The 11742-nt window shown below is 51.2% G+C and overlaps 1 protein-coding gene across 1 annotated transcript; it reads right to left on the reverse strand.

Annotated features, from left to right (window-relative positions):
• Nucleotides 1-563: 563 nt before the first annotated feature.
• FAM180A (family with sequence similarity 180 member A) lies at nt 564-9138 on the reverse strand (the record flags this gene model as incomplete). Its single annotated transcript, XM_084230656.1, has 3 exons — nt 564-944; nt 3301-3401; nt 9063-9138. The coding sequence occupies 3 exons, from the start codon at nt 9136-9138 to the stop codon at nt 564-566; spliced, it is 558 nt and encodes a 185-aa protein (XP_084086782.1).
• Between the last annotated feature and the right edge of the window lie 2604 nt (nt 9139-11742).

Below are 11742 nucleotides of genomic sequence, written 5' to 3' on the forward strand. Positions count from 1 at the left end.
TCAGCCTTCAGAAAAGAGGAACTATAACATCTAGGTCCTAAGTCACTGACATTCTAGCTGATCCTTCTTGGTGGCTTTTGCAATGGCTGAGAAGCGTGCCCGCGGCTAACAGGGTATTCCTGGTCTATAGCCCTATTTCTTTATGTCTTAACCACAAAACCTTGGGACAAAAGTTCTTTCAGCAGCCCAACACCCTGGCCCCTTAGGACCAAAGATCTGCCCCCCACATCCCCCCATGCCCACACCTCTGTGAAGTTTCCTCTAGCTCTGTCCCTCCTCTGGGTGTTTGTGGCCATACCCAGTGTTGGAGGCTATCTTAGCCTCCTGTGTGTCGCCAGGGGAGCCTTTCTGCCTCTGGAAGCATCTTGAATGACCACTCCAGCCCCTTCTTCCAGCCCAGGTCCCGTATGGCATGAATCAGATGCGCTCACCAGGAAGCACAGGTGCAAAGAGCATGGGGACCACCTGTTTGATCCCTGCTCCTCTGAGTTGGTAGCTTGTGGTTCGCTGCTGGTGCAGGCAAGGGGTCCAGGCAAGGGGAGTTGGAATGCAGAATTTCGGGATTACAGCATGTGCGGGTCCCTGATCTGCCGTCCAGGCGCCTGCCTGTCTCTGGGGCTTGAGGACCGCGCCAGGTCCTGCCTCAGGGCCTGGAAGAGGCTCAGGAGGGACTGAGCCCAGACGTCCTTCTGGTGGCCCTGGGACAGGGCTGTGCGGTAGGCCACGTAGGCCAGTGTCAGCGCCGTCCTCTCAAAGTCCTCTTTCCTGAGGATGCCCGGGCGCTGGGCGAGGCTGGCGCTCAGCCGGCGGATGTCAGGGATGCGCTTGGGGATCACGTTGTTGCAGACGGCGTGGAAGGCCGAGGCCTTGCGCAGGGAGGCAAGCTCCTCGTCCTGGATGGAGATCTGCAGGTCCGGGCCGACTTTAAGTTCAGCCAGCAGGAACTGTGAGAGACATGGTGCGGAAAGACAGAAAGCATCAGCGCTGCTGAAGGCACACAGTAGCCGTCATCACTGCCCTTCCTTCAGGGAGGCCGCCATGGCAAGAGCTCTGGAATCTGAGCCCTGGGTCCCACTTGCTATTTCCCTGTTTGCTGTGTAACCTTCGATTAGTTACTTAACTTCACTGAGCCTCAGTAGCCTCCTCTGAAATGGTTAGTAATGATATCCACTGGGATTTTGTGAGATGTAAACAAGACAAATACGGACAACAACAATACAGTGTGTGGCCCAAAGCCACTATTCAAGGGACCTCTGTGTCCCCTGTCAGTGCCTCTCCTCGTTCTCCCTCCCCCCCACCAAAGATCTTCTAAAGCATGAACTGCTTTGGATACATTTTGATCAAAAGCTGGGAATTTGAAAGATGTGGGAATTAAGTGGGAGACATATTTGTCTTCATCTCTCACCTTTTCTTTAAAAATAAGGGGGAGGGAGCCTCCCTGGCGGTTCAGGGGTTGTCTTAGCACTATGAAGCTATCAGCAGCCACTGCAGCATGAGTTCGATCCCCAGCTAGGGAGCTACCCACATGGTGCAGCAGACCTCTCCTGTCTCGCCTGCTGCTCCCCTCAGCAGTGTATTTCACTCAGTCTGCCTGTTCTGCTCCCCACTCTGTCTCTGGTGGATCCTCTCACCCCACCCAATACACCTCTGGCCTACACCCCAGTTCTTGTATGCATAAATTAAAAAAAAATTAAAAAATAGGGGTGGTGCCTTGGGGTCTGCCTCTCTCCCCTGCTTAGCGCCAGGCTCACATTAGGCACCTGAAAAAACCTTGCATTCAGGGTGCTAGCTCTTCTCTCTGTCTCCAGGATTCTCTGGCTCGAATCCATCCTGCACGCCACTGTATTCTTTCTAAAACTTGGGTCAGTTTCACTTGGGTCAGTTTCACATGATTCTCATGTCCAACATTCGGCAAACACAACCCATTTTCTAGTTTGTTCTTCAGGATTAGACCCCTTGCACAGGCCCACTGCTCGGCTACAGTACGCCGATTCTGACTTAGCAGGACAGTTCTCACGTGTGGAGGAAGTCAGAGGATGCCAAAGCTGGAGAGGAAGTTTGGAGACCATGGTGGTGCCTTGTTGGAGGAGGCCACCCTGAGTAGTGAGCAAAAGGGCCTTGACCCGAGTCTCTAAGGCATGTGAAAACACATGCGTCTCGGAGGAAAACCTCTGAGTGACAGGACTTGGTGTTGAGAGCCTGGAAAGTGACCTGTGTGGAGTCGGGCTTCTACATCTCCATAGTCTAAGAATAGCAAAATGGAGAGACCCTGCTCAGTGAGCAGAAGGGCCTTGACCCGAGTCTCTGAGGCATGTGAAAACACATGCGTCTCCGAGGAAAACCTCTGGGTGACAGGACTTGGTGTTGAGAGCCTGGAAGTGAACTGCGTCCATCTCCACAGTTTAACAACAACAAAATAATGAGTGAAATTCCCAGGCTCTGGCTAGGAGGCGATAAGATTATGTGTGTGAGAACTAACCGCCTGGTACCCTACTGTAAATAGATAATAGTAAGAAAATAGATTAATCACTCATACATGTTATCATTATGTGGTATGCTTTGATGTTACACCTGCTACAATTAAAATAGTATATCATGAGCACTAAGACAATAAAGATTTGCTGCATGCTGGACATGACAGTCCCCCATGTCTGATTTCCTTCACCGTCGCGTTCCAGGTTCGGACTCACTAGAAGTCCACAGTGCCTCACTTGAGGAGCTTCAGGCCCAGAGGGAAATGATGGCCAAGCGAGGCAGGCAGCTGGTGAGGGGCTGAGCCGGGACCAAAGCTCAGATCTTGAACCAGGGCTCTGACCTCTGAAGTGAACTGTTCGGCCCTAGGAAACTTACCTGTTGTTTGAGGAGTGGGGTCTCAGTGATGGAGGTGTGGGAGGCTGAGGACTGTCAGGAATGGAGCTGTCACAGATGCAGGACGGGAGACGCAGCTCCACCTGGACAACCACCTCGACACTGCCTGGACTCCAAGGACGAGCCCCACCTCTGAGCCTCGCCTGGGGATGCTGCCCCCCTCCATTGTGTGGGTCGTAAAGCCACGTCTGCCAGAGCTCTCGTTTTCCTGGACTGTGCTCCTAATGCCATCATTCTGTGTTACATCGCGCGGGTAAGGAGAGAGGGTCTGGAGGGATACCTTGCTTTGGGATTGCAGGGTTCTACAGCGCCCCCCACCCCGTTGGTTTAGCCTGTCCCTATGGGACAGTGACCTGATTCACTTCTCATCTGAAAAAGAGAGGGTGCGGCACCTTCTGGGGGACTTGACTCAGACACCTCCCCTCTGCCTACCTCAAAGAGCAGCTCTACTTCCTCCAAGGAGGTCTGCAGGATGGGGTTCAAGGTCATCGATGAGGATCTCTTCGGCCGGTGTGCCACAGGGAAGAGCGGGGCTGCAAGAAACCAGAGTGAGTTCACACGTTCACCTCCAGGTGAGCCAGCTGGTGGCAAAGTGACTGACTCTGAATGGGCACAGCCTTGCGGTGGACGTCACGGTGGCGGAGGTGACACACCTGCCCCTGAACACCTGAGTGTGGCTGGGGGAAAGCCAACCCTCTTAAGTGGTCTCACTCTGTGTTTACGATCACCATTGTCACGTGGACCCTGGCATCCTGCCCGCATCTCCCGACCCCTCTCTCCAGTTCACTGTGACAGAGAGGATGGTTTCATCCTTCTACGTCTGCCCTGGTCTCGGTCCCTGCCTCTTGCCCGGACACCGTCATCTGCTATTGTGTCCATGCTCCTTCTAGAACCAGCCTTTCCACATGTGCATAAATTTGTAAGAAAGGCTGCAGGGGCCTCCCTGGTGGCGCAGTGGTTGAGCGCTGGGTTGCGAAGCTGCCCGCGGCCTCTGCTGTGCCGGTTCGATCCCCGGCTGCTCCCCGGCCACCAGAGGAGGGTCCCGCATGGCGCGCAGACCTCTCCTGCCACCTGCTGCTCCCCTCAGCAGTGTGCTTCAGTCCTTCTGCCTGCTCTGCTCCCTGCTCTGGCTCTGGTGAATTCTCTCACCCTCCCGCGCTTCTGACTGTACCCAGTGCTTGTATAAATAAATAAATAAATAAATCTTTAAAAAAAAAAAAAGAAAGGCTGCAACCTTTCCCATATCTTTACTTTTTGCCTCTCGACTGGGTCTTGCACGTCGGCAGGAACACATGTCGCCGCTTCTGTTTATAAAAAGAATCGTCCTCGCTGCTGCTCTTCCCTCCCATCCTCACCTCGTGGACGCCTGGCTCCCCTGCGCCTCCCCGGCCTCCTGGCCACACTCACTCCAGACCGACTTCTGCTTTGTTCTTCCTGCCCACGTCTGCGTCTCCAGCTGCCTGGGGGAAGCTGCCTCTGGACTTGTGGTTGCTTTTTCTCCTGACTCCCATCCCCAGTACTAACACACACACTCACAACTCACACACATACACACACACACACCCCTCCAGTCACACACACCTGCTCACATACATGTATAGACAGACCTAAACCCACTCTCGGCGCACACATAAACATGCACCCTCACACATAAGACATAAACACACGTATTCATGTACCCCCCACACCTGCCCTCACCCCTACGCTCACATACACACATACACACCTGCTCACACATATACATAACTGTGCACACAGCACCTCTCGCTGTGTCTGCTGTCTTCCTCTCCTCCTCATCGCTCAGACCAACATCCCACAGTCCAGTCACCATGTCTTGTCAGCTCTACCTGCGAATGTGTTGGGATTCTGGCTTCCTGCCACATCCCTGCCCGGCCCTACTACGCGTCTCAAGCTTCTCTCCCAGTGCTGTCTCTGCTTCCATCCTGCTGTCCACCGCCTTCCTCCTCAGCACAGCATCTAGGTGATTCTGTTAACACCTAGTTCAGACAGTGTCACTCCTCTGCCCAGGAACCTTCTATGGCCTCCACCTCACTCAGAGGAAAAGCTGAAGATCTGTAAATGGCTCCTGGGCACTACAAGACTTGACTTCTTACTGCCTCTCTGAGCTTGTCTGCTATTCGCTCCTGGCTCCTGCTTCCTCAGCCACAGCCTGCCTCCTCCTTGTTCTTTGAGCACACCAGCCATGTTTCTGCCGCAGGATATTTGCCGTTGTCTTCTTGCTGCCTGGAATACTTTTTTTTTTTACAGAGACTGCATGGCTCCCTCCCCTGCGTCCTTCAGGCCTTTAGTCACCTCCTCAGGGAAGCCCTCCCTGATTACCCTATTTAAAATTATAATCCTCTATAACCTCTCCCTGACCTATTGCCATCTGATGATATACATGTTTATTGTCTGTTTCCCCTTACTAGAAGCTAACCCCATGAGGGCTTGGGGTTTTGTTTACTGCTGTATTCCCAGGCCTAGCTTCATGCCAGGACTGTTGAATGAATAAATGATCCCATATAAACACATTTCCTGCCCCTATCACTATACTCCATTTTGTATCTCACTAAATTCTCTTTTGAACAGGGTGTTTCTAGAATTTATTTGTATTTCTATGTCCTGGATAATTATCAGAAAGTAGTCTTGTTTCCTGCCTCCAATAGGCACAATTTTTATCTCTGAAGAACCCCTCTTCTGGCTGGCAGGAGCTACTTTTAATGCTCCAAGTGGAGACCGACACCTGTCTCCCCACACCTTAGCCTCTTCAGGCTTGGTCAGATGTAGAGCCAGAAGGCTCCCCACAAGGGAGACCTGACTCTGCTTTGCAGCCCGACATACTCTTCGACTTTTTATTATCAGGGATAAAAATCTCTTCTTCTGGGCTTCCTTGGTGGCGCAAGGGGTTAAACACCGCACTGTGAAGCAATTCGCAGCCTCTGTAACATGAGTTCAATCCCTGGCCAGCCAGGGAGAAACCCACATGGCGAGGCAGACCTCTCCTGTCACGCCCGCTGCTCCCCTCAGCAGTGTACTTCAGTGGATCTGCCTGTTCTGCTCCCCACTCTGTCTCTAGTGAATCCTCTCATCGCCCCCCTCCCTCTGCCACCCCATATCTCTGGCCTGTACCCCAGCTCTTGTATGCATAAATATTTAAATCTTTAAAAAAAATCTCTTCCTCCTCCCACCCCCAAAATCTGCTCCCTCCAACAGAGCAGTGTTCAGGCTGACTGCAGTTTCCATGTATCTGTCCTTATGGGTACCAAAGAGCTGGTTGGGTAGGATTCAAACTGCAGACCATATTCAGCCAAAACTACAACCATATTTTTAATGAATCAGTTGAAGCAACTCTGTGGAAACGACCGTGGGTGTGGAAAGGAAAAGCTCTTGTTTATAAAAGCTCTTATGCCAGGCGCTACTGATGTCATTGGGTTTTTTTGCTCCGGGGCCAGCCTGTTAGAAACACAGCGACATTCTGTGTGAGCCTGGAGCTTGGCCCTTCGTATTGGGGGTGGGGGACAGCAGTGCTTCTGAAAGGGCTGCTGAGGGCTGGCCCCTCTTGCTAAGATGCCCTAGATCCCCGGGGTGCTCAGCTGTTGGGAAGGGTTGGAGGGGGATGGAGAGGGAGGTCTCAAAATCCGGCTCTACCCTTTCACCTGAGCTAGACACATTAACTTGAACATCCTCAGTGTCCTCACCTGCAAAGGGTCAGTCTGGCCTGCCTCTGGGAGTTTCTGGATTAAACCGGGTGGAGTAAACTGGGGTGCTCAGTAATGCTATCCCAGTTATCAGTACTTATTGAGCACTGACCACAGAAGCTTCCCCTCATGGAACATTCCAGAATGAACCCAGATAACATTAAAATGGGTCCTGAAAATGACATAGACCCCACCAGCTCTCTGAAGGGTCAGGCTTCCCTACCAAAACTGCTTAATAAAGATGTAGATTTTATACATTTACTAGTGCATAAAATTAATACATCTATATTAATTAATACGTGTGTGTTTTAAAGCTGGCTGCTTCCCCCAGCCCCCAGGTGCTCCCGCAGGGCCTGGCCCTCAGCCAGCTGGATCGGTCAGGGCTAACCACAGGTGAGTCATTTGGCCTTAATCAAGTCGTGGGCCGGGACCAGGATCCTGGCGGTTCATGGAGCCGCCTCCCAGGGTGGAATCCTAGAGAGCGCTTTTCTGACGCAGAACTGGGAGAAGGGTAGGCAAAATGCTGGCCGACAGCAGGGTGTATTCTTTTGGGGTCTCTTTCTATATTTGTATGTTTGGATGGAGAAGGTGGAGGCAGGGGGCTGGTGAGGGAGTGTGTGGGCCCAGGAGGGCTGGAGGGGCAGATGGAGGAGGTGGATCTTATAGGGAGAGGCTGTTTTTTCTAAATCACTGGATTTTTAATTAGGGTAATCATTGGATACCCCCATCAGGTATCGCCACCACCAAATCACCATAGTCTGTCATGGCAGTCAGGCGGCTTCCTTCCCCCCTGGCTGTTTGCAGAGGGCGGGTCTCCTCAATTAGGCCTGGAGGTGGGGGTTGGGGGGAGACAAAGGTGAGCAGGGCAGAGCATTTGGAAATGTATTTTATTTGGGTGTGACTCCTGTTCTGTCTTTTAAAAAAGATGGCATTTGTGTAGTCTTTCAAAACTGGGGAAAAATGTTAAAAATGGAAAACGCCAGCGACCTGGAGGGCTTTTGCTGCTGGTGGCGGCGCCAAACCCGGACTCTGAGCCCCCACGTGAGCCTTTCATCTCTTACTTAACACCAGCTGCACCTGGGCGGTGCCGTGTGGGCTTGTGGTCTTTACCTGGTTTGTGAGTTTACTGGGGCTCGACCTTCCCCAGTGAAAAGCGGGTGTGGCTCCTCCCCACAAATTGCTATCACATCCTCTGCTGAGTATCTCCAACTTTCTTTGATGAATTTTTTCCATATTTTAAATGGCTAACATTTCTATACCGCCTTATCATTTCCAAAGCCTCTTCTCTATACTTTTGAATATGACTCTCATCACAACCGCGGGAGGGTAAATTATGCTGTTAATGTGATGCCCTTTAGCGAATTAAAGCTCCGAGTGGTTTAAAGGCGGGGGCAGGAATCACCCAGCCTGTTGGAGGCAGAATTTTAAAATCCCAGTTTGAACCAGAATTCCTAGCTGGGGGGCTCACAAGCTGGCTCTCCCAGTTATAAATCCAGTCATCTCTTTCTGCTTTACGGCAGCCAGTGTGTTAGGAGGAGTGGATGGTATCATCTTTTTTAAATAGGCAAATTAAGGGCGCCTGCATTGTCCTTAAGGGCTTCCTGTTCTCTACTCACAGCTTTGCCCCCCAAGTCTGTGCACGTGGTGAGCAGGGAAGGGTGTGTATGTGTAAAGAAAAAGAAAAGAAATTGCTCATTCATCATTTGCGTCTGGGCAACAACTATGTGACAGTCTAGCTCCGAGGAATGGCAAGTCTTTAATCTCAGGCTTAAAAATGAAGGAAAAAGCCCCAAGTACATGCAGCGACTGCTGCCTCCCCCATTCCAGGTCTGTCTGGACTGGGTCCCACACTGGCTGTTCCTCCTTCCCTGACCATTCCTTGAGAGCCGGGAGACTCATCCCCAGGCCTCTACGCCAGGCTTCATCCTGCCGTGGCTCTCTAGAAATACCTACAAGCCCGATGTCTTTTTCTGGTTCTTTCTGGTAGGAGACCTCAGTTGACTTTAGGCAGTGGAGGGGCTGTATGGCTCCCTGTGGGCCCCTCACTCCCGACGGGGATAAGCTCCAACTGGCTGGGGGAGCGTCTACCATGCCCAGGCCCGGCCTCCTGCTTGGGTTGCCCAGGTGGCGGGCCTTGTCCTCCCAGCACCACCGTCCCCTTGTGTTAGCTTCAGGCTGGGGCGCCCATACGTCCTGCACACCCGCCCAGCTGCAGGGATCAGGGGTGTCTAGGCGGCGGAGGTGGCTGGACTAGGGCATGTGGGAAAGGATGCCCTCTGCCTGCTGCACCTCGGCGGCTTTGATTTCTTTCCATGTCATTTCCCCATCAGCTTCCACAGCCAAGAAGCATAAAGCCATTGGCAGGGAGGAGATAAAAGGCGAGCACAGGACTTTGAATTTCTTCCCCTCCCCCTGCCTTCCCCCAGACCCAATTCCTAATTGCACTGAAAGGGGATCACGAGCATCAAGCCAACAAGTACATTCAATGCCACTCACCCCTGTTCCACCGCTGGGGCACCGTGGCCTGAGCATCGTAACACAGCAGCAGAAGCAGCAATGTCTTCCAACACATCTTTTCCTCCAAAAGATGAAAGGGCACCCCCAAGCCCAGGGGGACCCGGGAACTACAGGTAAGTTCGCCGGGTCGTTGGGGGGCAATACGTGAGTTCTTAGCACCCCTCCCTGTCAGCAGGGCAGGACACCAGCTCCCGCGTCCCCTCGGGAGGCTGGAGGCAGACGCTGCCTTCTGGGGTTCCTGGCGTGGGGACCTCTGCTAACCCGACTCTCTGCGGGATTGGGGACTGGGTTTCCACAGAGAGACTCTGTTTTTGAGCACATCTGGGGTGACTCACCAGGGCATGTGATCTCCTTGGCAGGGTGATGGATAAATATAATTTCTGTACTTGAGTTCCATGTGTTGGATGCACCCACTGGAATTTTTCTTTAACAAACAGACTCTCGGAACTTGTTAGAGAGCCAGGCCAAGAGCTGGCGGCTGTCCCCGTCCCCACACACATCAGAGCCAGGGCGAGGGCTGCAGGAAGAGCTGGGAGGCAGGCCTGGCAGAGCAGGGGGTGAGGGATCCCAGAGTTGCCTTCAGGACAGTAAAGTCCCTTGTCTTCCCCTGGAGGTGGGCCTGGCGGGGGCCTCAGCCCCGCCCGGTTCTGCCTGGGTGGGGAGTTGGCAGGTGCCATGAGGTCTAGGTTGTGCGTGTAGGTAATGGCGCACAGGTGGCCTTTCACATTCACCACGGCCTGCGTTCTGGACTGTCTGCCCCTGGGGCCAAACCTCCTTGATTCTCCCAAGACAATATACTTATTTTGGGGTGAATAATTCATTTTTCAAATTGAGATGTAATCGACATCTTGTGTAAGGTCAGGATGTGACACGTTGGTTGGATGCATTTGCGTAGTATTGGCGGTGCACTGATTGGTGTTGCCTTTGACTCTGTCGGGTCACATCATTATCACTTCTTTTTCGTGGTGAGCACATTGAAGAGCCATAATCCATTTTTAAAGATCTGATAAAGAAACCTGATTTTGTCCTTGTCTTCTCTGAAACTACAGATGTGTAATGGTAAATCTTTTTTTCTCCCTACTTTTTAAAAAAAAGTTTATTTTTTTTAAACAGTATTTGCTTCCCCCCACCCCCTCAGGTGTAGTCCCCATAGAATTTCCTTTTCCAAGGCACCCGTGCACCATCACCTCAGTCCCCTGGGCTCCTCCCTCCCTCCCTCTGATCCCTCTCCCGCCTCCTCCCCTGCAGGATGTCTCTGATTTATAATTGTCTGTTTTTGCTTTGTTGTGTTTTGTACTGTTATTATTCTTTTTACACTGATGTCTTATTTGGTTCCCTTATATTCCTGTTATGTGAAACCATCCAATATTTTTCTTTTTCCTTCTGGCTTATGTCACTGAGCATAATTCCTTCTAGCTCCATCCACGTTGCTGCGAATGGCATGAGTTTATCTTTTTTGATTGCTGACTAATATTCCATTGTGTGTATATACCACGTCTTCTTGATCCAGTCATCTATTTTTGGGCATTTGGGTTGTTTCCAGGTTTTGCCTATTGTAAATAGTGCTGCAGTAAACATAGGGGTGCAGATGTTCTTTTGAATCACTGTTTTTGTGTCCTTTGGGTAGATCCCTAGTAGTAGAATTGCCGGGTCGTATGGTAGCTCCATTTTTAGTAGACTGAGGAACCTCCAGACAGCTTTCCATAGTGGCTGGACCAGTTTGCACTCCCACCAGCAATGCAGGAGAGTTCCTTTTTCACCACATCCTCACCAACATTTGTTGTTGCTTGTTTTTTTGATTTGTGCTATGTAATGGTAAATCTTAAAGGACATTTAAAGAAATTCTAAAAATGAAAATTTTTTTATTGGCGTGACTTCGTATTATAACATCATATAAATTTCAGGTGTGTATCGCTAAGGCTGAGCAGGTTATATTAATTTGCCGCTAATGTCCAGTTTTGTCCTTACCCACACTGTTGTTCCCTTTATTAAAGGACATTTTTTCAAAAAGATTTATTTGTTTATGCATACAAGAGTTGGGGTACTGGCCAGAGATGCGGGGGGTGAGAGGATTGAGCAGAGACAGAGTGGGGAGCAGAACAGGCAGACTGACTGAAATACACTGCTGAGGGGAGCAGCGGGCGAGACAGGAGAGGTCTGCTGTGCCATGTGGGTTGCTCCCTGGCCCTCTGGAGATTGAACTCATGCTGCAGTGGCTGTGGATAGCGTCATAGTGCTGTGCTGAACCCCTTGTGCCACCAGAGAGGTCCAAAAAGGACATTTAAATGTGGTTTAACCCCATGGGTCTCCGGTCTGGAGTGGTGTCAAGGGTAGATGGGCAGGGGAGAGGTGACTTCAGGATTTCCTCTGCTTCTGTCAGACTCTGCTTTTATCTGTTATGAGATGGTGCTTGGGAAAACAAAATGGCTATAAAAACCCCACTGATTTCACTAATATTTAATGCAGTATTGGGTTGCCGTGCTAGGTGTTTTCCTGTGTCAATGCTTGCACTAAGCTGTGAGGCCATGCAGAACAGCCCTCCCCCATCGAAACACATGGAGGGCCTGCCCCTCTAGAACCAGTTTGCTAGTAAGCCACTTTGACATTTTATTTTGCTCAATGACAGGTGAGTGGATAAAGGAAAAGTGGTATATGAACA

This window comes from Talpa europaea, assembly GCF_964194135.1.
Source record: "Talpa europaea genome assembly, chromosome: 3".
Taxonomy (NCBI): Eukaryota; Metazoa; Chordata; class Mammalia; order Eulipotyphla; family Talpidae; genus Talpa; species Talpa europaea.